Source organism: Varroa destructor, unplaced genomic scaffold, assembly GCF_002443255.2.
Source record: "Varroa destructor unplaced genomic scaffold, Vdes_3.0 BEIS01000003.1, whole genome shotgun sequence".
Lineage (NCBI taxonomy): Eukaryota > Metazoa > Arthropoda > Arachnida > Mesostigmata > Varroidae > Varroa > Varroa destructor.
The window spans coordinates 57,031,889-57,055,899 of record NW_019211456.1 but is presented as its reverse complement, the minus strand read 5'-3'; the positions used below and the strand labels follow the sequence as shown (position 1 = coordinate 57,055,899).

The 24,011-nt window shown below is 41.3% G+C and overlaps 1 protein-coding gene and 1 long non-coding RNA gene across 20 annotated transcripts in view; one reads left to right on the top strand and one right to left on the bottom strand.

The window, feature by feature from the left end:
* The window catches only part of Tomosyn (syntaxin-binding protein tomosyn), a 73,528-nt gene that overhangs the window by 37,642 nt on the left and 11,875 nt on the right, over positions 1 to 24,011 (top strand). For 14 of the 19 annotated variants that reach the window (XM_086983300.1, XM_022799526.2, XM_022799524.2 and 11 more), the window contains 13 exons: positions 2,935 to 3,170; positions 3,574 to 4,037; positions 5,158 to 5,365; positions 6,208 to 6,481; positions 6,798 to 6,972; positions 7,141 to 7,458; positions 9,207 to 9,662; positions 10,632 to 10,720; positions 13,239 to 13,497; positions 18,976 to 19,200; positions 19,389 to 19,637; positions 19,766 to 20,095; positions 21,615 to 21,742. In XM_086983300.1, coding sequence (XP_086839426.1) covers positions 2,935 to 3,170; positions 3,574 to 4,037; positions 5,158 to 5,365; positions 6,208 to 6,481; positions 6,798 to 6,972; positions 7,141 to 7,458; positions 9,207 to 9,662; positions 10,632 to 10,720; positions 13,239 to 13,497; positions 18,976 to 19,200; positions 19,389 to 19,637; positions 19,766 to 20,095; positions 21,615 to 21,742 — 3,411 coding nt within the window. Of the gene's footprint in view, positions 1 to 2,934; positions 3,171 to 3,573; positions 4,038 to 5,157; positions 5,366 to 6,207; positions 6,482 to 6,797; positions 6,973 to 7,140; positions 7,459 to 9,206; positions 9,663 to 10,631; positions 10,721 to 13,238; positions 13,498 to 18,117; positions 18,149 to 18,975; positions 19,201 to 19,388; positions 19,638 to 19,765; positions 20,096 to 21,614; positions 21,743 to 24,011 lie in introns of all 19 variants that reach the window. The other 5 variants (XM_086983301.1, XM_086983303.1, XM_086983302.1 and 2 more) reach the window with 5 other exon arrangements.
* LOC147757180 (uncharacterized) lies at positions 12,266 to 17,479 on the bottom strand. Its single transcript, XR_015323503.1, has 2 exons — positions 16,802 to 17,479; positions 12,266 to 13,816 (listed from the first exon to the last, which is right to left on the bottom strand). It is a non-coding gene; the product is annotated as an uncharacterized LOC147757180 (long non-coding RNA).

Genomic DNA, 24,011 nt, shown 5'->3' with positions numbered 1-24,011 from the left:
CTGCTTTAGTTTATGAGATTAGTTACTTGGAACGGAGATGAAGGAGGCAGGACGATAAAGAAACAAACGCTGTTCAGGAGGAGCTAAATGATAACCCGGCAGACAGTCAGCCGACGATGGCGACAGTAACGATGATGGTGCTCCCCAATGGTAATGAGACGTCTTAGCTCCTAACTTCTATAGGCAGCAAACTATGGCTCGACCCTTGCTAAAAGGAATGGGCGCTCTGGATAACGGAGCATCTGGCGTCCTGTTCTTTATATCTAGATTTGGTACGGTTCGTTAGGGACAAAAGAAACAGAAACAACTGAAAGAGAAATTAAGTGACAGACCGTGCGTGATGCGTTTTGACGACAGGTAAACTTAATTAGTGTGTCCTTGTCCTGAATAAAAAGAGCGTTTGCTGTATCATCTCTTGTCGTGTCCTCTTCTTTCGATATCTGGACGCTTCCGATTACCATGTGCATTCGAGCTGGCGTTCGAGCAATTATACGAAATCGAGCATTATCAGACAGTTACACCCAGTAGCGTCTAGTCATCGAAATTAAAAGCACCAACATGCTTTATGCGTATTTTCTAGATAGAAATATCTTGTTTACACGCTAGCGTTGCACGTAACAATCAGCAGTTGAAGATTTATATACCGTCAAGTATAAGGTCAAATAAATGAGAACATCGGATTTATGCACTTACTTCCTTACCTGCGGTAAATCTATAACCTATTGTTTACGGATCATAACTACTACATTTGATCAGAATTCCGGCCGATTAAAACCTCACCTTAACATTTAAATGCTAACAAGTCATAATCCGTCTGTACATTTTGTTATCTGTGTCGCGCATGAGCTCTCTACGTTGTTAAGCATGTTATAGTAGATTACCGTCAGCCACTTCAGCTCTCTACGATTCGGGATATCCTCTGAAAATGCATAAAATGCTGTAAAATTCGGATTTTCCGTTCTTTATAATACATTAATACATAAATTGAGAATATTTTTTCTATAACGAGAGTTTAATTGGTTGCCTGCCGAGACTAAATTGCTTAGATTTCATCATTGCACAAGTTCGATACACATAAAGCATTTAAAAATTGTTTATTTGGTAAAAAAAAAAAAATGTTAAAATGTGGCTAATAGCAGTGTATTGGTTCTAGAGTCGCCGCCGTAGAGTTATATTACATGTAATTTGCATTTCGAAACTTACTAACGATAGCTCGCTTCGGTTGGCACCGTTGTCGCATAAAATGTACACGCGGAAAATGCTCTTGCGTAAGATGTTTTTTAATTCGGTAACACTATTTTCTGTTGCGGGATTTCTTCCAAACTGTGCTGTGCTCTTTGTCATAGAGGTTTAACGGCTAAAAGTAAAAATTTCTTGAGAAAAAGCACAGATTATTTTTTAAAGAAAAAAATCAGGCTTGGCGTAATGTATTAAGAGTTAACCATCCATCCATCCATTTAATTGTATTTGGCAATACTTTAGACCTCCTTAGAGCAAGAAACAAAACGTTTTATTTTGCTGTAAATCTCACCTAAACTCTCTCTTCTCCGTCCGTCCATATCAGTTGCCCTAAGTAAGTCGCATGAACCTAGGTGACGCGTGCCTTGTTATCTATCAATGCGTAACTCATAATTTTGCAAGGCTCAGCGACTGATGGTGCCATCTGTTCTTGGAGCCATAGAAGACCTATATACTTTCTAGACTATTCTGGCGGCAGAATCACCTAAGCGACGACTTAGGCTGTGTACTCGTGCGAACCACCCCAGCTGACTATCTGATCGTGTACCCGGCTGGTATTCCACTGAATACCGTTCACTTTTAGAAGCAATGTGGGAGCTTCAAATTTTATCGGAGCTAATACCGGCCAATCAGGACGCTTCCAGTTGCCGGTACGCACGTTTGCGCAAGTAACGCAACAACTGGCGCAGACGTCTCTGTGGCATGCTCTCCTCCTATACTACGGCGGTGGTTTACGATGAATTATCTAAAAACTAAAGATAAGAAGTAAAGAAACGGGGGGTGGGGTGAAGAGAAGGCAAGTGCAGAAAATACAGCATCATAAATGTATTACGATTATTGCAGGAAGACAATTGCCTCGACTAACATAGGTATACTGTTGAGGTTTCGTTGGTGGAAGGGCAAACAGATAAGTGAGCAGGTGAAGAAACGGCAAGCCATAAATACAAGCGTGACGGCCAAATGATGTATGCTACTACATGACGGATAAAATCGTGCCAACTATCTGTACATGCATCGCGCATTGCGGATGCCAAGATTAGTACTGCAGGCAAAGGGTCGTGTGATACGAGTGCGGTGATGTTACTAACAGGGGTGTCAGTATGGTATAACAATACACTTTCTTGATGCTATACATTGCTCTATGATTCATGACAGCTTTCTTAGCAAAAGCGAGTCTCTTCACTAGATCTTTATTTAAGCGGATATTACATCTGTAGCTGTCTGTAATTCAAGCTTCAATAACACTTCCTTGATTTTTATTCATTTACGGGAGTCTCATTCTCCGCCACAGGAACGTTAAGAGCAATTCGGATTTGTATTACCTACGAACTGAGAGTTCGCGCCATCGTGATACCAATCCAATATTAACGGTCTTTTAGAAAAACTCTCTCTGATTGTCTTGTTGACCACGTACTATTAGAATCTGTCCTCTTCGGCTGAAGAAAATTTAAGTGGCATGGGTTTACTGCGTTGCGTACTTTTCAGGAATATACAAATGGCGGACGACCATGTTGAAATTGTAGTCAATGTATTGAATACAGTTAGGTCAGGCGGTGATAACCGATCGATTTCTTAGGGCAAGTGATATTGTAGGTATTCCATCTTAGTAAATCATGGAATATTTATACGAGTCGATTTGATCAAAATCTACAGACGTTTCTATTGTGTCCTCGCTTTTTACTTGTATTATTGCAGGGCCTATTGCTCAGCCTTTGTGCAGATGACCAAATTCACGAGTGGAACATTAAAAATAAAACTCCTGAGATCGTCCATTCGCTCAAGTTCCAAAAGGAGCGAATTACATTTTTCCATCTACCGTTCCAAAGTAAATGGCTCTATCTAGGGACGGAGGGTGGTAACGTTCACGTTGTCAATATTGACACCTTCTCGTTATCCGGATACGTTATCAACTGGAACAAGGCCATTGAAATGTACGTACGAACAGATTTTATTGCATTGCTTTCCTATATCGACTTTCGTAGATAATGCACGAGCACATTTTTTATGTATAATGCTGTACTCTACGAAATCATTTTGTCTCTATTTGTTTTTGAAGACAAAAAAACCACGTGTATGTAAAATGGCTACAGAGAGCGCGCCGAACAGACTCTTTACTACAGTGTAAGGTGTACCTTTGAAGCAAAAGTTAAATCGGTCGTTCGAAGTTAGCGAAAATAATGTCGTGAGTCTTATATAATGAGGATAGCCCTATTTGAGGTTTTCGTACTGAACTCTTTATACTTAGAGTTTAAAAATTATTTCCTGAGTTTTCACAAGTAACTTTTATGGTAAATATTTTCTCGTCTTCTTTCGGTACCCAAATATTTCATGCAGATCCCGCAAGACGAAGCCCGGTGCAGTGGTGCACCTCAGCGAGAACCCCGTAGACTCGAATAAGCTACTGATAGGATTTGAAACGGGCACGATCGTCCTGTGGGATCTGCGCAGTCGCGCGGCCGAGGTCCGCTTCCAGTACAACGAAGCACTGTCATCAGTATCATGGCACTTCGAGGGCAAACAGTTCATGGCGTCGCATGGCGACGGCAGTTTGACGACATTCAACATCCGCCAACCCGGGAAGCCGCAAAGCGTCCTCTACCCACATGCGCGCACAAAGACTCTCGCTCAGGGAGGGGGAGGCCCCGACCCAGCCGGTTCATCGCCAGGCGGAGCAGCAGCAGCAACAGCCAGCGGGTCGCCGCTCGTTGTACCAAGTTCCTCCAGAAATAACCTACTCCCTATTACGAAGGTGCAATGGAGAATCACCCGAGCGGGAGATAACTACGTTATCTTTTCTGGTACGTGTTCTCAATCAGTTCAGTTTAGCCTACTAAGTAACAACACTGGAATCTCTCTGCGATCTTGTTCCTTATTGGAGAACTCTCCTTCCTTCGTTTATTTTGGGCCCTATTGCTTATTGCGCTTAACGAAAAGAAACCTGGTAACTTGGACGAACAAGTACTGAGACGTAAGGTGTCCAAACGCCGCAACGTAACACCTTATATACACACTGCTGACAAACGCCCTCTTTCAAAGATGTAAAAATGGAAAAAAGCAGCACGCCGCTCCCATAAATGCTCGGAACAGTTAGAAAGGTAACACAGATCCTTGGAATAATTCTTTATAATTTTGAACTTAATGAAAATAGATTTTTCTAAACAAGAGGTTTTTACTATATACTCTCGTCGTGCCACGCCAACCCATAAACTTAGTCAAGGTCAAACAATAATAGTTTCCAATATAAGAATACACATACGTTACTATGATTATGGAAAAGATGAGTGTAATCAACAAGTGCGCAAGATCGGTATCTAGGTTCCTCGTGTGTGCTTTATGGTGAGCACTCGTCTATAAAAGTTAATACGAGTTATACATATACGATAGACCGTAAAAGCAAAGACCAAATAAGTTAAACTTCCTGTGACAAACATTTCCGAAGCACGTTTTGAAATTTTTCGTGTAGTTTTTCCTAACAGGTGCTCACAATAAATCTTTCTGTTGCTTGTGAAAAAAAAGCTAAAATGGCACCCAGTTGAGTACTAGAAGTCGAAGTGAATGCAACTGGCAGAATAACTGACCGGCTGAATAAATTTACAAATGTTGTTTTAAAGATTTATGATCGATCGGGCACTATACAGCGATCGTTTTCGTGAGAAACCTGTCGAAGTAAAGAAGTTAGGCCAGCCAATTTTGCGCAAAAGAGAGAATTTCTTTTGTGCACACTAACCTAGGTACTGTCTAGGTTATCTTACCTCGGAGCCCTTCCAATGAGGCCCTGAGATCTAAAGTCTAATGGTATTAAGAACGCATCGATTGCTTAGTAACAACCAGTTTGATCATTATATAATCTTCTAATCGCATTGGGCTACTGATCCTTTTTATTTTCCTATGGGTTTACCACTTCGCATCATTGTTAAGGTGGCCTCCCTTTTGAGAAAGGCAACAGCGAGGTGTCGACCCTGACTGTGTCCCAGGGCAGGTCGACTACGGTGCTGGAGATGGAGAGCCCAATTCTTGACTTCCTGACGCTCGACGAGTCGCCATTTGCATTCGACACGCAAGACCCGTTTGCCGTGGTGGTTTTACTGCGTAGCGATCTCGTCGTTGTTGACCTTTTGACCCACGGGTGAGTAACAACAGCTTGCACACCTGTCTTTGGCTCAATTTTTTTTCAAACGAATTTAACATGCACATGTAGCAAAATGCTCTTCTAACGAATTTCTATTAGGACTGCGCTCTCTTGTGACAAGTTTCACAGGGCATGATCAATCAGTTACCGAAATACATGAGCGATCGCCATATAGGAAAGTCATGGTCGAAGCATTCGTCCCTGTAGCGGTTGCAGGTTAAAACCCACCTCCTTATACTAATGTTTAGGTTGTTGTAGGCGGCGAACTCTTTTTAATAAAGTAGACAATTACTAGGTTATTTTTCTTTATGGGCTTGCTCCTATAACCATAATTATAATAACAAAGTCAGTTAGGGCCTTGTGTTGAAAAACGACCTATTGCTTATCCCAGAGGGGCATAGTTTGGGAGCAAACAGATACCTCGAGGGTGTTACACCTATTCACAAAATGACTGTGCAACTTCTTAAATCTACCCTTCTGGATGAATAGGTTTTGGGCGAAAACGAATCCTCTAGAATCTTCCACACTAATGATTTGCTAACAAGAAGTGAGTGTTGTAGGCATTCATTTGTATGCCTATCCCTAATGTGTTTGTTTTATCTTGTTGGATACAGACGTTGGCGCGTCTAACTCACCTGCGTCGGTGACCTGCAAAGAACAGCCATTTCATATGATTGTAAATTTTTTTCATGTGTTACTGTTTATTGCGCTCCTTGACTTTTAAGTGGCAGGCAGAATCTGAAGCTAAGGTACTTGTGAGCGTTGACGAGAAATCATTTGCGTATCACATATAGCGCGCATCCATAAGCTTCTAACATAACACTATTTTCAATTTTTAGGTATCCGTGTTTCCGCAACCCGTACTCGATGGACCTTCACGAAAGCATGGTAATATGCTGCCAGTATTTGGCAGACTGCCCGGGCGAACTCATTCCATGTCTGTACTCAGTAGGTGCCAGGGCATCCGCCCAATCGCGCCATTTCTCTGAGCGCGAGTGGCCTATCACTGGTGGTGAATGGGGCCAGGGCATAGTATCCTACCCCGAAGTCATCATTACCGGACATGCCGACGGATCCGTCCGCTTCTGGGACGCATCCTCTTTGGGCTTCCAAGTAATAATAACATTAATAATAATAATAATAATAATAATAATAATAATAATAAAAACACATTCTGTAACACTGAATCGTGCCGATCTATAAATTATCTATGGAGTACCTCTTAATTTCCCATATTACAATTGGCTTTTTTTTAGAAGTTCAGATACTGAAGTCTTGCACAGACTGTTCAATTTGTCTCTCGTATAGACATCTCAATTTCAGAAACGCTTACCTGAAATTAGACGGATGCGACCATACAAATATTTTACAAGCATTCACCAATAAAATAAGGTAGGGATAAATAAACATCTTAGTGCGCTTCTTTCAGCTATTGTATCGATTGAAAACGTCGCGATTATTCGAAAAATTGAAATCGGACGATCATCCATTCATCGTGGAAAAGATGTCGTTCGACCCCGAGGGACGGCAGTTGGCCATCGCCGGATCATCTTACGTGGCGCTCTTCTCGTTTGCCAAGGCAGAGGGCAGCTGCTCGGTTACAGGTGCGAATTTATCAGAATAATGTAAAAGAGAAGTTACCACAGTAATTCACAGTGGTACTATTATGCTACAACACTTGTATGGAAATAACATCCTTCAAATCTTGTGAGTGATCCTTGTACCACGGCAGGCTTCTATTATTGATGCCTTACTTTGTTGTTGATGCGCAGTTCTCGATACGCCTATCCATTTTGAGATGGAAGAACCTGCTCCGATAGAGGTTCTACCAAGAGGACAAGTCACCAGTGGAGAACGTATGGTGCTTCGGCCTTGTCCTCAAAAATGGGCAGCTGGCCTGCAACCGACATTGGTCTGCCAGTTTCTTTCATCGGGCGCCGGCGGAAACGCCGACTCTGCTCGCCACGTAACCTGTATGGCCGTCAGCTCTGCCTATAATCTACTAGCCTTCGGTAACGACTCGGGGCTCGTCGTCGTCGACACTGTCCATAACACCTGCGTCCTCAACTTTGCAACGCCCGAACTCTACGGTAAGTAAATAATACTAAACCATCATCGATAGATTGATATAACCTACTGAAAGAAACTTTTCACTGGGAGTCATAGACGAAAATGACGAGAGTCTAAAAGAGTCGCATTCCGATAAGCTTGTAAAATCCTTGTAAAATAAACGATAAAAAACAAATGCACCATCCGTCTAAGACAAGAGTTTTTCCCGTGAATTGATTTTAATACTGTATCTAAATGAAAGCAAATATTTTAAAGATTTTTGCTGCCATTTCTAAGAGTATCTCTCTGACGTTATGTTTATCCATTATGAACATCCAATTTCGTCCATCTTCAGTTCGAGATTTAAGCGACGTTACTAATCATTTTTAAACTATTTCCTTCTTAATCCGCAAATACCGTTTCTTAGTAATCGTGAGTCAAACTGAATTGACATGTTTCCTGATAATCCTGTTCAAGTGTCGTATAAATTTCCAGAGCAATTTAAGTTTGCCATTAAGAGTTCCAAAAGTGGGCAAAAAAAAGGGATTCAACGCGGCCAAAAAGTGCCGAAAGTTTCAACAAGACTAACCGTTAATGCATATCTAGATGGCCCGATTTATAGTTGATATTAGAATCAAAAGCTAAATTCGCAAGGTTTAAAATGGAGATTTGCTAAAAATGGCCGCTGTTGTCATTTTGATTTTGATTTTTAAATCTTTTTTTTTTTATCTGAACTCTATTGAAAATTATCAGGCTTGTCTTATGAAAATCTTCACCGGATTCTTTATAAGCTGCGCGAACCTTAGCAACACGGTGTACCGTAGAGTTCGAGTAAAAAAGAAGCTCTTACTTTCGTCGGAAGTTCGTCCGGCGCGAAGGAAGAGGTTGAACACTCGCTGATTTCATAGCTAGATTGTGTAAACGCACTGTTTTCTCCCATGGCGAGTTTGTTGTTTCGGCTCTTGTAAAAGCCAGTTTTTTTCCAACACTAATAGTCACGGACGTACACATATCCGCTACGACGAACAGCCTTCTATTTTATGTCTTATTTTAAACAGCGCGTCTTATGTAAAACCGTTCAGGCTGCATTATAGACAGAAAAAATGGTCGTTTGATCCAAGCAAATGATGTGGTGTTTTTTTTTATTACACAAGTCATTCTAAAAACTTTTATAGTTTTCTTGTTAATATATTGATAATTATCAACCACAAAAGTTCAACTTGACGGAATACAACTTTCGCGCCAGTGCGCTGTTCCGCTATTACTGATTACGTTGTCTTTTTGTGAAAATCACAAATGCATTAGGAAGACATGCATGGCCAGAAATTTTTTAAATAGTGGGTCTTTCTACCTATAACGTTGGTGTGCAGTCTTGAAATTCGTGGTCTTAATTAGGTTCAAGTACTTCGTTTGTTTATAGCAGTTAGCCAGTGAGCGAGCGATATATAAAACCGACAGAAAAATAGTAGTCGAACTGGACGAAGCCTAAGCCTAAACAGTCAACAATGTCTTATGTTGACGACGCTTCGGTTTACAGATTTGTATTCAAATTTCATTCGGAAAAATTCTCTACGATTACCCAAAGTATCTCAACGCTTATCCTTTCGTAGACGATCACCTATGCGACTTTCTTTGCGTATATCTAGGTTTCGTTCGATTCGACTGAACTCTGTACGATTTTCGGGGCCTTTTCGCGGAACGCAGCGCACATTGCGTCGCCGATTGAGGCGTAGCTCTTTTTGTAAACTCGATCTGAACAACTCACGGTTTCATGGGTCTCCCTCCACAGAGCCCCAGCCCAATAAGTCTCCTTCCAGTCAACCCATTTCTCCCACCCAATTTCCACCTTCATCTCTTTGTGGCCATCAGCCCACTCTTGATCCTATGAACCCTATTACCTGTCGGGCTGCTGAAACGGATCCCGCCTCTAGGACAGGCTCTGCGTCGGGTGAGACCACGCCTACCGATCGACAAAAGGTTTTCTCCAAGGACCAGAAACCCTGTGTTGAGTGCAAAACATTAACAAAAGAAGATAGGGGCGCCGACAAGAGCTCGACTGATAGAGGAATCTTCAAGGACGGTAAAGTTGCCGAAAAAGCTGAGGACAAGCCCGGCGGTAGCTCCGGCGCCAATCGTTGCAGAAGTCGCAGAGCGGACGCCCTCCGACGGGGAACGTCAATTCAGGAGACGATAGCGGACGCCTGCAAGAAAACCTTGCAGCGTATGCTTTCGTCACCATCCACCCGTAAGCCCCGCCCAAGTATCTGCTACTCCCTTGCTGCTGATCGTTATTAAAACAAATAAAAAAAAAAAAAGAGAGCAAATAATCACTGGCAAGGCACGCAAAGGTATTGACGGTTGACAAATGATCCCATTGAGCTACTTTCCTGGCCAGCTCCATTCTAACAGATACAATAACATTAACAATGTATAAAAGTTAACATGCTGAAAAAACTGAAAACACAGCGTTCATTTATGTTACCATTGCAGTTATGGTGCGCAATCAAAAATACTAAATATAATCAATAATAATAACAACAGCTATACTAATGGTAATAAAAGACAACAGTTTCTCTAACAGTCTTCACCGATTGGGTGATGTGTTGGACCGATGTAGTGGGCCGTTTCCAATCACGTATGGTAAAAAAGTTATTTGTGGGATAATTGTGCTTCAATTTAAGCTAGGCTTAACCTCAAATCAAACATTCGCTTGCATTTTTGTTTAGTGAATAAATTCGTTTTAAGCTGTTCGGCCCATTACCTCGTTTATTGGCCACGCGTAACTCCGATTTATATTAAGTCTCAGGCTGCACTAACGAGCACTAGACATTTTCATTGCTTACGAATGAAACTGGGATTACTTCGAATAACAGCTTTACGGTGTCTGGATCTCGCTTCTTATATTCTGATTCCCGCTCACATCATATGTGCACATACTAACTTCAGTAAGCTCTTTGCCGTTACGCGCAGATGACGACCGACACATTTCTGATTGGCCTTGTATGCGGGTTTTCCTATGCAGGGCTGTCTGTGTCTATCACTTGTTTGGCTCGTATTACTACTATGGCTTCTCGTTTTGGATCCCCATAAATAACTATTATAGCAACTAGCCATGAAAATATTGCCTCTGTATTTTCTTGTTCTCATTGTGCTGTTGGTATCGCTGTTGCTCCGCTTATCGTCTCGAATATTGATGTCGAATTGGCCCCTCTAGGATCTGCGGACCCCTACCAGAGGTCCCCGCGCTCCCCGAAGAGGCAAGATAATGGTCTTCCGGATCCTGCCGAGAGCTCCCCCGACCAGGTTAGTACGAAGGAGGCTTCTGACCCAAGATATTTGTGCGTTTGGCTAGCGGATGTAGTCACAACATTACTTCCCATTACCTCTGTAAGATTCCTGAAGCTTCACAGTAGCAGCAGCAGCAGCACACTTCCAATTTCAAAGATAGGGGAGTAGGCTAGTGCCGCTGGTGGTACTGAAGTGGCGGCGCTAGCCTGCCTGCTTAAGGAAATCCATCGGGTTCCTCCGACCAGCGATTACGATATCCGTTTTCCGGTACATCACATTCTAGAGAACGTAAGAGCTACAGCAGTTTTTGTCTCTATCGTAGTAACAAGGGCAGCAATGGCACTAGCCTGGGAAAGGAGCAAATAGGTGCCCCGTGTGTATTGATCATGATGACGGGAAACTATGGAAAGGGGAGATTGAAAATTGCGGCAACGGTCCCGGTCGCCACCACGTCGTCGTAGCGGATGCCGCCGTCATTGGCGCGAACAAAAGCAGCGCCACGCTGTCTATTGGGATTTATTTAAGGCAATGTTTAGCCGATAGACATGAACGTTGCTGCTGCTGCTGCTGCTGCTGCTGCTGCTGCTGCTGCTAGAACTAAGGAGGTCAAATAGAAGTAATAAATATCATGAGTCGCTGGGTAATCTCTAAGTAGCTTTAACCCAGCTGTTCACTAGAAATAGCTTGTATCTATTTTAAAGTGATTGTTTTTCTTAGTTGTTATACTACATGGTATTTAAGATGTTCTAGTTAGTATGATAATGAGATATCTGAGGTTGATTCGAAGTGCAAATAGAGAGCACTGAAGACAGTAGCGAAGCCACATGGTCTCCACCCGAGATCGAGAATTTACTGTAAATGGTTCAAGATAAAAATCCTTCAAACAATTATATCATACGCTGCTTTCATTAAACATTCATATATGTCTTTACTGATGTATCTATAGCTATGCAAAACTCAGAACCTGTCGCGAGTAGTCAGTATATCTATAAAGATAGCTTTAGATATTAGACTTGTTGAAAAAACTACGCTAACCCCTTCAATGGTCGACGGCGCGATCGCTGGTGGACGGCCCTCGCTGTCGCTGCTGCTGCTGCTGCTCTGTATGTGTGTGTGGGTGTTTATATATATCTGATCGTCGCGGAACCGTCCAAAATCGGAGCCTAACGCCGTCCCCAAATTCCGGGTTGAATTACAGCGTGCAGGTAACTAGTTAGAACAGAGTTAATCAGAAGGGGCTGAGGGGAATGAAATGGCTATTAACCCATACTCGATCAGAATTTTGTTTGATCGACAGAACTCATCATAATCATCCAATCATGATCGTCTGATTAATACCAACAACATTGTCATTTGTTTGTTGTATGTTTGTCGTTAATTGGCTTCCTGCGGTCGGTGGCGATGTCTGATATTCCACTCCATGTCGGCGGTCCCACAACGATACGACGATGCTGACACATAACACACTCAATTATCGATTTCAATTGAAATCAACGATAAAAAAAATAATAACTACAACGACCATATTCACTTATCATAACACGACCGATTGATATTGTGTTTTTTTTGTTTGCGTCTTTACCTCTTTAATATCGCCTGACTAAATCACCTCGATAATCCCTTTTCTGCTAATCTAACTTAATATTATATTAAAAACAATATTCGAGCTATCGTATTTTTCACTTTGTGGCATATTTATACACTTCTGATTACTGGTATTCATTCAATTGGAAAACGTTCTTGTCTGCAATCAACTTACCGCTCTCTTTCGACCTGTCTTACGGTGGGATGGGCCTATATTTTGTGGGTTATCTGTCAATCGTCGCCTTGTAACGAAAAATAATAAATAAACACATCATACCTTTATACTATCTCTTCCAATTTTTCTAATTTTTTTCTGTCTAACACGACAAAAAAATCCTTTCAACAATAAACTACTTTAAATTGAATCCATTTGACGCTTCTAACGATTCCCCCCATCTCTTTGTCTACGCTATTACTATAACAACGATTATTGTTATATACTGACTTTTCTTCTACTTTTCCATTCCGAATCGTTCTTGTCGACCTTTTGAAACACAACAATCATTATCATCATGGTCATTACCACAATCGACTGATGTCTTCTATCATCGATCACAATGCTACACCATCAACTACATCCCGATCCACACGCGGCGGGGCCAATTGTGTTTCGTTTTGGGTTTTCCGTCCCCTTCATTTGTTTTTTTTTTTTTGTAAATTCCCAAATTACTATCATTATTATCATTTTCCTATCTTTGTTGGCTGGTATATATTTGCCAATTTTTATTTTTGCTGGATGACGTCGTTATTCTCCAAACTCGTGTCGTAATTATCCCTTTTCGTTTGGGTCAAACTCTTGGTTTGTCGATGTTTTTATTTATATTACAATCGCCACTACGTTGGGTTTTACTGTTGTTTTTTATTCCAATGATTTGTTTCTCTCCCGTTCCCTCCCACGCGTGACGTTTTTTTTTCGTGGTCATTTCGTGTATCAACGGTTGCTTCACAGTCAGCGAGTGTGAGCCCGACGACGCTGAAGTCGCAGCGTCACTACCTAGACCGCCGGTCCAAATCGATGCAGACATCGGGGGGCGCAAGTGACTCGTGGCTTTCTGCTTCCTCGCATCAGCAGCTGACGACAATGTCGAGTTTGGGCGCGCACCCGGGTCGCAGGCTACTCCAGAAGCACCCCAATCTCGCATCACAGGATGAACCGCCACAATTTTTGCTTACGGCGTCTAACAACATCGCCGCTACGTCCTCTTCAGGTGACTAGAAAGGCACGAGTTGTCCAACACTTCCCAGATGACTTACGACTGATTGGCTCCCAGGCCCTGGCCCTTTGATTAAGGCGCACGCTTCTGCGCCATGTTTATGTACATTCGACTTAACGCAGCTCGGCGACCTTTATTTCGAGCGGGCTCCGATGGGCGTGGGCATGACAGGCTGACGCTAAATTGCTGTGTACTGCCGACCAACGTGATTTTGTCCGGCGTGCGTCTTTCTGTGCGTTCAATGCGTTAAGCTGTGCACCAGTGGTGTGCGATTCTGAAGCATCCGTAAATGTCAGCGCAAATTACCCTGCAGCTGCAATAGCAACGATCATAACAAAAGTTGCTCAGTCTATCTAAACCAATAATCGCCGTTCGGTCTATCTGCTACTGCTCTGAAACCACACGTCCTCTGAACTGAATTGAAATTAGTAAAAAAAAGCACTAGCTAATTTGTGTGCGATAGCATTACTGTGATCAGTCGTGACGAAGAGGAATCTAATAGGCTACAATAGCAAACGTTTCTTAAACATATCTATGTGTATATATATATACAAAGATGATTCTTTATTATTTGGTCAAACATTTTAGGTGTGCTGTCAAGTGCAGAGCAGAGCTACGTAGCATTACTCTCTCTCCCTCTCTCCCCCCTCTCTCATATATATACATGTATATATATATATATATCGTGTAGAGCTAAATAAAGAACCGCTTGAATTGTTGCTTCTGATCAAGCTAGTTTATCACTCTATATTGACTGACTCGACTGATTTATACACAACACGTTTTCTTCTAGCTGCCTTTATTTACCTCTCTCCTATATATAGATATTGTTGCCCACTCTCAAAATGAACAGTACACGCCTAATTGGACTGCAAATAAATTCTTAGATTAGTTTAGTTTGAAACAGATTAAAATGGCATTTATGTATGTACGTACGTATTTGAGCAGCTTACTACCTGCTAGCTGTGGGGCCTTGTCACATGACCAATAAAACTAATCAGCATTTTGATTACTACAGTACCTTTTTATTGCAGTCATATCTTTAGCGTATCATACTGTCCTTGTCCTTGTTATCTCTATCAATAAGTGTTTTTCGGCACCCTTTGTTAGTATTACTCTGCTGTTACAAGCGAATCCGGCGGACTTTGAAATTTAGTGATCTTTGGACTAGTTGGGTTAGAATGATAATTTTTTAATATGTCTTAAAGGTACTCTCTTTTATTTGTTACACGTTTGAGCCAGCACTCTAGCAGCTTGTCCATTACTTGCCCTTTTTAGGGTATGGAAAGCTACGTAGTCATGCGGACCTAAATCGGGAGAATAAACCTGGTAAGCCAACCTTAGCTACTGCTCTACTCAATACAAGAAGCTATAGAGGCATAGCGATGAAGTGTGACGTTGTTATCATGTAATGAGATTGCCAACGATTCACGACTCTCCTCAGGAACTTGAAATAGAAGGCTGTATTCATTGTTTCACTTTTTTGCCGAATACTTAACACTAGCAGACGCCCCTGATATCCACTGCGAGTACGACCAAAATTACTCCACACTGCCACTGAACTCTATTTCTCTCATTCTCTCGCCTAACTACCCACCGGCTGGTAATGAAAATGCATCATTTTTCGTCTATAACGACCATATACTCCAGGCGAAAGGCCGCAAGTTGCACGTAGAATACACCACACGCATCTTCAACAAAAAACCAATTCACGGGGGAACTATTTTTTACTTAGAGTCTGTGCTTGGGTTATAATTCAATGACACATTACATGTGAAATGTCAGTTCTGGTCATTAATTAAGCTTTCACATTAAAAGTTCTGTTTCCATGAAAAGCCTTTTCAACTACGCCAATCTGACTTTTGGGTCGCGACATCTACCCACCTCCTCACTGGTTTGAACGTTTCAATCTAAGTTCTTGAAACGTTTGCCCCATGTACATATTGCGCTTTCGCTTAGGCTTCCTTGCCTAAATCCATCAGCAATTCTTGATGAATGCTTGCAGCGGTATGTCCTTTGAAGGACAAAAAGACAACTAAGCCTTAATTTCCCAGACTAAAGGATGTTTCTTCTGCACTTAGTTTCCCCCGGCTAAACCTAACCGGTCTTCAAGCATGAGTTTTTAAAAAGACAGAGTATCCACTAGCTAAATTTCGTTTGCTAGAGGTGCGTGGATCAAGATTATGTCGCGTAGAGAATATGCCGAACTCGCTTGTAACAGCCTAACGCGACTACTACGACTCTGTACTAGCAACGTCTATTGCTCGTCTTCCGTTTCTGGTTTGTTGCTTTTCTTTATTATGTTTTGAGGACATACCGCACCACTACCGTTACAAAAATTCCGCATTGCTAAATTTTAGGAACAATAAAATTAACGTGGTTTCCGATTTTTTTAACTAAAACCAGCTAGTTACTATAATTACCTTATAGCTAAAAGCCTTCACTGTAATTTACATTTCATTTTCTTTTCGAGGTTCGTTGAGCTACCGATTTTCCTGTTGAAACTTGACGAATTGTTGTTCCCTTTCATTTGCGGCCTTTTCCATGTTAAACTGTGCCTAGCGCTTAAATGAAACTGTTTCATTATGGTTCTTTTTATCCTTTATAGTCGTCGTAACAGTTACTGTTAAACTTACACCAATATTATGAAAAATAATATTAAATTCTGTGTTTTGAAATCGCTTATCGACTTAAAATCTAAACTATACTAGCGTACTGTTCATGTATATGTGTATTATTAAAAAACACGAGGAAAAGTAATCACTGTAAAAACGTATTTCAAAAAACTACTGTGTTATATTTTTGCAACCAGTAGACGACATCAATAAGAACGCTGAGAGACGTGCATAATAATAAGAATAAGCCTTAAAAACCCTTAACATAATATCGTCTGTTTTGTCTGGGCAATTTTTATGAACGCATCTAATCTTTGTGAAAACATGCCCCTACTAATCATAAGCAATGCTAATCTCAACGTTTAACGACTAACGGGTGTGTGAAGCATAGAACAATATAATAAGCCAGTCTCAACTGATACGTTACGATGGGAAATCCAGCCACAATATCTATTCTGCATCGCTGTCTTGCGCGTTCCGTTCTCCGCACGACACCCTTTACGTGTTAAATAACGTAACAACGTTAGGCGTAATACTACATTTACAATTCTCCTCTTTTGAACAGCTCAGCTGCCCTAAAATAAATAACTCAAGAGATCCTATATATATACGAAAGTACAAAAAACGATAAGCCGTTATCAAGGTGCACTTACAGCTCTTAAAGTATAGCGAAGGGAACTGACCTGGAAACATCGACTTATGTCATCGTTATCGTCGACGTAGTTAGAACCACCGGTCGTTGGCTGTCTTCTGCTTAGGTTGCAGCCAGTTGGATGATGTGCACCAGTATTGTCTTTACGCTGCACTCTACTTTCCTCATTCTTAGGCTCTATTGTTTTGGATACATCTTCTGCTCGCCATCACCATTACGGCATCAGACCGTGGCAGGCCGACCTATCGACGGTAGACTTTATGGAGAGAAGTCCTGTCTACTCTTGTCTTGTTCCTTTTGATAACATCGTCCACGTCTAGCCTTTCGTTCTTTTGTTCTTGCCCATTTGATTATCATCGACGGTCCTCTAGAGTAACTTGCGATAAACGACTTGTCGACCAAGCGACCGGCCGACCCTAGACAAGCAAGCATCAACCCTCGCTTCTGCTAGGTCCGTCCACACTCTCCCTAGTCCTCCCTTCACTAATCCAACAAGAGAGGGAGTCAACAGCTAAACAGCGGTTCCCGTCTACTTCAATGTTACTATCCTGTTCAACAGTATGAACCCGGATCCGCCCTCCTTAGCAAGTCACAGCAAACGCGCACGTCAGGGTGTTGTCGCTAGTGTCTGTGTGAATACTGGCAGTAGAAGCAGGTTCAGTTTATCGAGTTCGTCTTGGCAGCAACGTGAGACTCATTCTTCCCGTTGACTTATCTACTTCCCCCGTCACCCTTTCCATTTTTTTCCACCACCCGTCGCAGAGTCTCGCGGAACTTCATTCGACTCTCACACAACTGCACATCCAGTTCACTTACTAATCGATAAATGGATGGACTTCTTCGGCAGACCTCGGCTAACTGGGATGGACTAAATTAAACGGGCACATTCACCCCGCTTGCACGCCTCCCCATCCAACCGTATATATATATATATATATATATATATATATATATATATATATATATATATATGGGTGTGTATATACCTCTGTGTTTTTGATCATTATCTTTTCTCCCTCATTGTACATACACACAAGTTTCATCACTCTCATCCTCATCAATCATGCCATCGAATGTTATAAGTCACGTAATTAGCTAGCGTGTTGTTGTTTTTTTTTTTTTGGAGTTAAAATTCATGAGCATTCTATACATCAGCTTACGATAGTTCGTAATACATACTTGTACCTGCAACTCATTAATTAGTTTTGCTGATTGTCAGTCGTTTATAACGGAGGGTGTTTTGACTTTCGTTAAGGCAAAAGACCCATTTTTGTAATATGCATGTCCATAATGCTGAAAAAGCTCGCTACTTCATTAATTTGGCGGCACGTGTGTTCATGTTTCTAGCGGACGCCAAACCAGGGCGTCCCGAAAGCCGGTAATGGCAAGGACCCCGAAGAGTCTGCGTACTTCGGGCAGTTCAAGACATTTCTATTACCTGCCTCTGGTCTGGTGTCAAAATCTGTAGGAAAGCGGTCGCGACTTGGATGACGCCGGTAACGGGGTCTCCATCTTCACTTTACAAGAGCAGCTGCACCCAGACAGCAGGACGCTACATAGAGACTCATCATTCAGAGTGTTTCTTGTCGATCTTTTTTATCAGTAACTGTTTGGCGTTAAAATTTGCTCTGCCCTATCCGACCATTGCTACTGCTGTTGTTGTCTCTACCGAGGTTATCTTCCTTCAATCAGCATCTCTCCGTCGGTCTCTTGTTTATCTCATTATGTATCGTCCTCTCTATGGCTTCAATTTCACTTCATGTGATCTTTCTTTTTTATATTTAGATGTGTGTATGTGTGAGCCTTTTGCTGAGATGGCGCATCGCAACGTGAAGTGCGCAATGCTGTCCTGGTGCCGTTGGCTCTAGTAAAGTAGTTTTGTCGCGCTGTTTCTCCGTAGCACCTTCTACGTGCTTTTTGTTTCCTAAACTTCCGGATTGTGTTTTTGAATTGTGATTGGTAAGTTTTGTAACTGCTAAACGATAAACTAATGTAATTCCTATCATGTTGGTGATGCTGCCACAATTCCTATCATCGGTCTATGATGCTTCCATCTTGACAATGTATCGCTGCTGCAACCATCTTCATTGCTGATGATCGGTCGTTGTCAACGACGACGATTATGACGGTGGTGATTTCTTCTTCTTCTTCTTCTGTGACAATGATCAAAATTATCGTGACACTATTGTATTCGGCGACGAGCAGATTGCTCGTTCTCACGATCCCGCTCGTCATCGATATCGAGTTTGGAGAATGTTTCCCATGAGGCAATTACGTGCCTAACCTTCTGCGACACGTTCTGTTCGAAGAAGGGCGACTGCTCGTCGGCGACGCCGTCACTTTGGGTGGGCACAAGTTTGGGTTCCGTATTACTCTTGCCGCTCACTCTCGCCAACGAATCCCGCTCGGCCCTCGCTTCTCCCGGTTCAGGTATGAATACGAGGTATCATAACAGTGATAACAATAATGGTTACAACGAGTATCTATACTGTACTATTCTGTAAATATTTTTTTTACATAAGCACTCTGTAGGGTAGCCTAGTATCACCTATTGATTGATGGAAAGTTAACTAGGTTTTCTTCATTCGATCGACTCTTTCTACATATCATCGATCTAGGGACCCTGTTCAAGCTCAAAAGCCCGGTGCTCTGCATCGGCTTTATGGATAGCAGCGGCGCGCAGCTGGTGTCCGACGGCGGGCGGCTTCGGAGTGTTTCTACTTCCGCAAATAGTCATCTAGCCGTGTTGGTAAGCGAGAAGCTTGCCCGCGTCGTCAGCCTTCCTTCCCAGAATACAGTCATCAAGACGAACCTCACCGACACCTCGTTTGTGATATGCGCTGACGTGATGCAGCTCAAATCATGTGGTAAGCACCGATTAGTATTAAAAGCTATAAACTAAATTTAAAAAATCCTTGCAAACTTTCGCTAACTTAATAGATAATGTAAAAGAAGCGCCGATATTTCTTTCATTGCCTATTGTCTACTTTTTCAGATGTGCCATGTTTGGTGTCGTATATTGCAAACGGCAGCATTCTGATACATAGCCTTCCGTCGCTGAAACCTGTCTTCGAGGACGATTTGCAAACGCTGGTCGACCCGAAAATTTCTCGAATCTTTTGTCTAAGCAAAAACGGCCATGGTCTGTATATGAGCTCGCCCACCGAGTTTCAGAAATTCACCGTGAGCGCAGAGTTCTGTAATCAGCTTCAGGAGCTAAAATGCACCGTTCATACAACGAAAGAAATGCCTGAAGCTCCAAAGCAGTCTTTCTTTAAAGGGCTCTTCGGAGGGGGGCCCAGTATCCTCGATCGCGAGGAATTATGTGAGTAATTCCTCGCAAGATTTTAGACGCACACAGTGTTTAATACGTTTACGTTTTTTTGACACGTTTAATGCGTATCTATTATTAATTGCAAGTGTAATAGGTACAAATAGCGAACGAAGACTTTTTTATTCTTTCACAGTAGGATGCTATAGTTAAAAATGTTCTTGAAGATCTTCGCCATAAGCAGCAAAATGATGGAGCAGAAAGAATACTTCTGAACGTGAGGAGGAGGGAAAGTTCAACGCAAGCTGTTCAATGCCAGAACACTAGATTAACTCTGAGGGCCTGAGAGGTAAAACAGAAGTTGGCCAACTGGTACGATAACCTTTTACCTGCATATTCGAGGGAGAGAAAAACGGCTCTCCTAATGTAGGATTTGCAAAAACAAAGGCACAATAGAAAATTTTAAATTATAAGATGCTAGAAAAAGACTCACAAAATTTAACGTTACCGCAAAAATTAATGATGTGTGCATACCATTTGGGTTCCTATCGTAATATGTGGACAACATAGAAAACGATATCTCTTAAAAAGAGATCGAGTTGATTATTAACAGCTTCGTTAAAAAGAAGCCCCCGTAGAGAGCGTAACATTGGTAAATCGTTGAGGAAAGATCTTACTCGCCTCTTGGGGACGCCCTATGTCTTACGGAAGGTAGGAAAAACGTACAACATCTATCCCTTCCTTCGCCCCCAAAGTGGAACGAAATATCTTAGATTTCATTGGAAATGTCTCACCGAAATTAGAAAACAGAAGAGCACTATCTGCTGTTCAAACGGAATCGTATAATTTCGCATGGATACTTTTGCGTGAGGTCTATAGTTACCGCATAAAACATTTTACAATGAGTCTTCAATAGTTACAATAAGCTCATAGTGTAGGTACGTTTAACCAACAGGACTACATACGTACCCATATTAATTCACTGGCTTCATTCAATTGCTTCTACCGCGCCCCCAACGAAAATCGTTAGCAGTGCCACCAGTGTCGTAATGGTTCACCTTTATGCAAAATAAGTTATAGCACACAAAATAATAATAATAAATAAAACATTAATAGAGGTATTTGTATAAACAATACAAATACCTATTTTAATTAAAGAACAATTAGAATACCGCAGTGGCCGTGAAAGACAGCCACCTTTAAACAAAAGGTGGCTGTCTTTTACCGCCACTGCAGTATTCTAATTGTTCTTTGGCGGCGTAGATCCGCGCGCGGTCCATGGAGCTAGGTCGTACGAGTCTATCAAAGTACATATTGTTCTCAATTGCGCTTAACGATTACGCAGAGGTCCGTTCGGACAACGTGTTACGGATCCTATTGGGAAGAATAAAGTTAAATGACAGAAATTAAGATACTTTGTAGTTTACTGAAGAGGAGACAATGCTTCTTCACACTGCGCTCCCTCATTTTCATAGCTTCTATCTAATTTTCTTTCTCTTAGAAGTATTTATAAATACCTAAAAATGTATTATAGTTTGTAGTATATGAGTGTTGTTATTCTTGGGATTTTCAGTCGGAGCGGCGGGTAGCGGGAAGGCTTCTAAAGCCATTGCTCGTCATATTCCTGGTAACGCAGCTAATCTTGAAGGAATGAAGGAACGGACCGGTACCGTTGCAGGAGAGGTTGCCCGAACGCGAATGGTCAGTCACTGAGGGCAATCTAAACTACAATATACATTACTTATCGTATTATTTTTAGCAAAATCTTGCCGTAGAAAAAAAGCACATTTATATCAGTTGAGAGCTATTAAACATGAAACCTTAAATTTAGACATTTCCAATATTCTTTGAAGTAGCAAAATGTCGTACCTTTCTCAGGACGCAATTTTTCAGCTAATATATCTGAGCACTCCTTATATGTCTATAGATCACTTATAATATATCCTATTTTTACAGGGGAGGGGGGGGGGCACCAACCCTTTGTTATAGGACGCAAATAAGCGGTGCCGGTGGTGGATAAGCCCGAAGACAATTGTACGTTTCTTTTTCTGTTAGGGCAAGTGCATTTGAGCACGTGTATTTTAGCGCAAATATATAAGCGTATAATTTACAACCTTTTTTTTTTGCTCCGAATAATGAAAAAATTCTTAGAGAGCAGTAAGGGGCTTTTAATCTAAAGTGATTTTGCTTTATCAAGAAACCGTTGAGTATCGTTTTGAAGCTTGTTCCTAACCTTGGCCTTCTGTCAACTGGTGGATGACTATTCTTTCAACGGTAGCCTATTATACAGCTGGTCAGAGGAAGTGGCATTTTGCCAATATTGTATTATCTTCGATTTTACTCTATCGAGTTGGCGTAATAGTACAGTTTCGACGGAACGCCTGACTGGCGGCATTGGATACAGAACATTTAATTTGGTATAGATTCAGAGAAATCTAGCTGTATGCACGTCTAAGTATGTACTACCAGAACGTAGCCATTTTAATCGATCCGTCATCTGTGTGGACGCAGTAACAGATACCAGAGCAGCATGAGCAGCAATTCAACCTGTTCAATTGCTGATGACCTTCACAGCTGTGATGGTTATAATCAACTAAAATAAAGTAAGAAAACAACATTCTAAAGAATATTTGTAACTGAACATTCTATTCCTATAAACTCATGTTATCCCTTTGAATAGCGTATGTTTTAACAAGTGATCGGTGCACGGACAAAATTATTTGCACCCTCCTCTCCATCATGCTCTCGCTGAACGTGTTTTTCTTCCAAACATTCAAAACGACGACTGGGGCTATCGCGGAACCCTTTACGTACGCTAACTTTTTCGTAAACGAGTGAACAAAGTAAACTGAAAATTTTATTTTTAATAGTTGAGAAATCTGACAAGTGTGGGCAGATCAGCCACCAAATCTATTTTCTTATTCAGATTAGCTTACTTAGAGATAAAAAAAAAAATGGATCGCAAATTAAAACGCTAATCAATCTAGAATTATGCTACTGCATAGACGTTTCGATAGAATGCAACATTATCTGTTGAGTTGCCTAAGCAATGAAACGGGAACTTTGCGTTCGGCATGGCATAGAAAAAGAAGTTCAAGTTTCCAAATTGACATTATTACTTGAACTGTTTAGCGGTTCTCCACTACTCTGATATATCCGATACCAGCGTCGTCTATTCTGTCATAAAAAAACAAAAAAAATTTCGATCGTATAGGAATTTTTTGAAAGCTGAATTTCCCGAAAAAAAAACTACTAAAAACATCACGTCGCGAAGCTTCTATATACAATCTAAATTTATTTGGAGCATGATATAAACATGTAATAGCATCAATGGAGGATCCATAATTGACTTGGATAGGTTTGTGGCTGTGCAGATATTCATGTGTGTGATGGTATCTAAGTCTGCATCCTAATGATTGCCTCAGGGGTCTAGTGATTGTAACATCTATTCGAAACAGAGGAACGAAGCTGAAAATATTTATTTTCAAGGCGGTTAGTTTGAATAACCATCTTCGTTTAACATTGAGCGAACGTGACTTGAGTAATCGAATTTAAATAAGTAAAAATATATAAGATAATGCTTGTAACTAGCACCGATTCTCTAGATGTTTTCTTCAGCTACGAACAACAATGATTATTGCCTCAACTCAATTAATTATTAAAAGAAAAATGATGAAAAATTTAATTTGGTAATGACAAATCCGCTGATGATACGGCGTGCGTGTATCAACTTTTTACTTCGCGCTCGTGTCATTTTTATTTTAACTTTGTACTTTCTCAAATAGCTAATTGCCATTTCCTAATGGAAACTTAACAGTGTCGTTTGTAATAGCAATACATCTTCAATTGTTGGTAAGTGTACAAAAAACAATGAACCCCTTCACAAATGACAGCCTGCAACAGGGTGCGATTCAGTTATTTTCATCATGCGCAAACTAGCACGCCTGCTTTTAAATTGCAGCTACCCGTT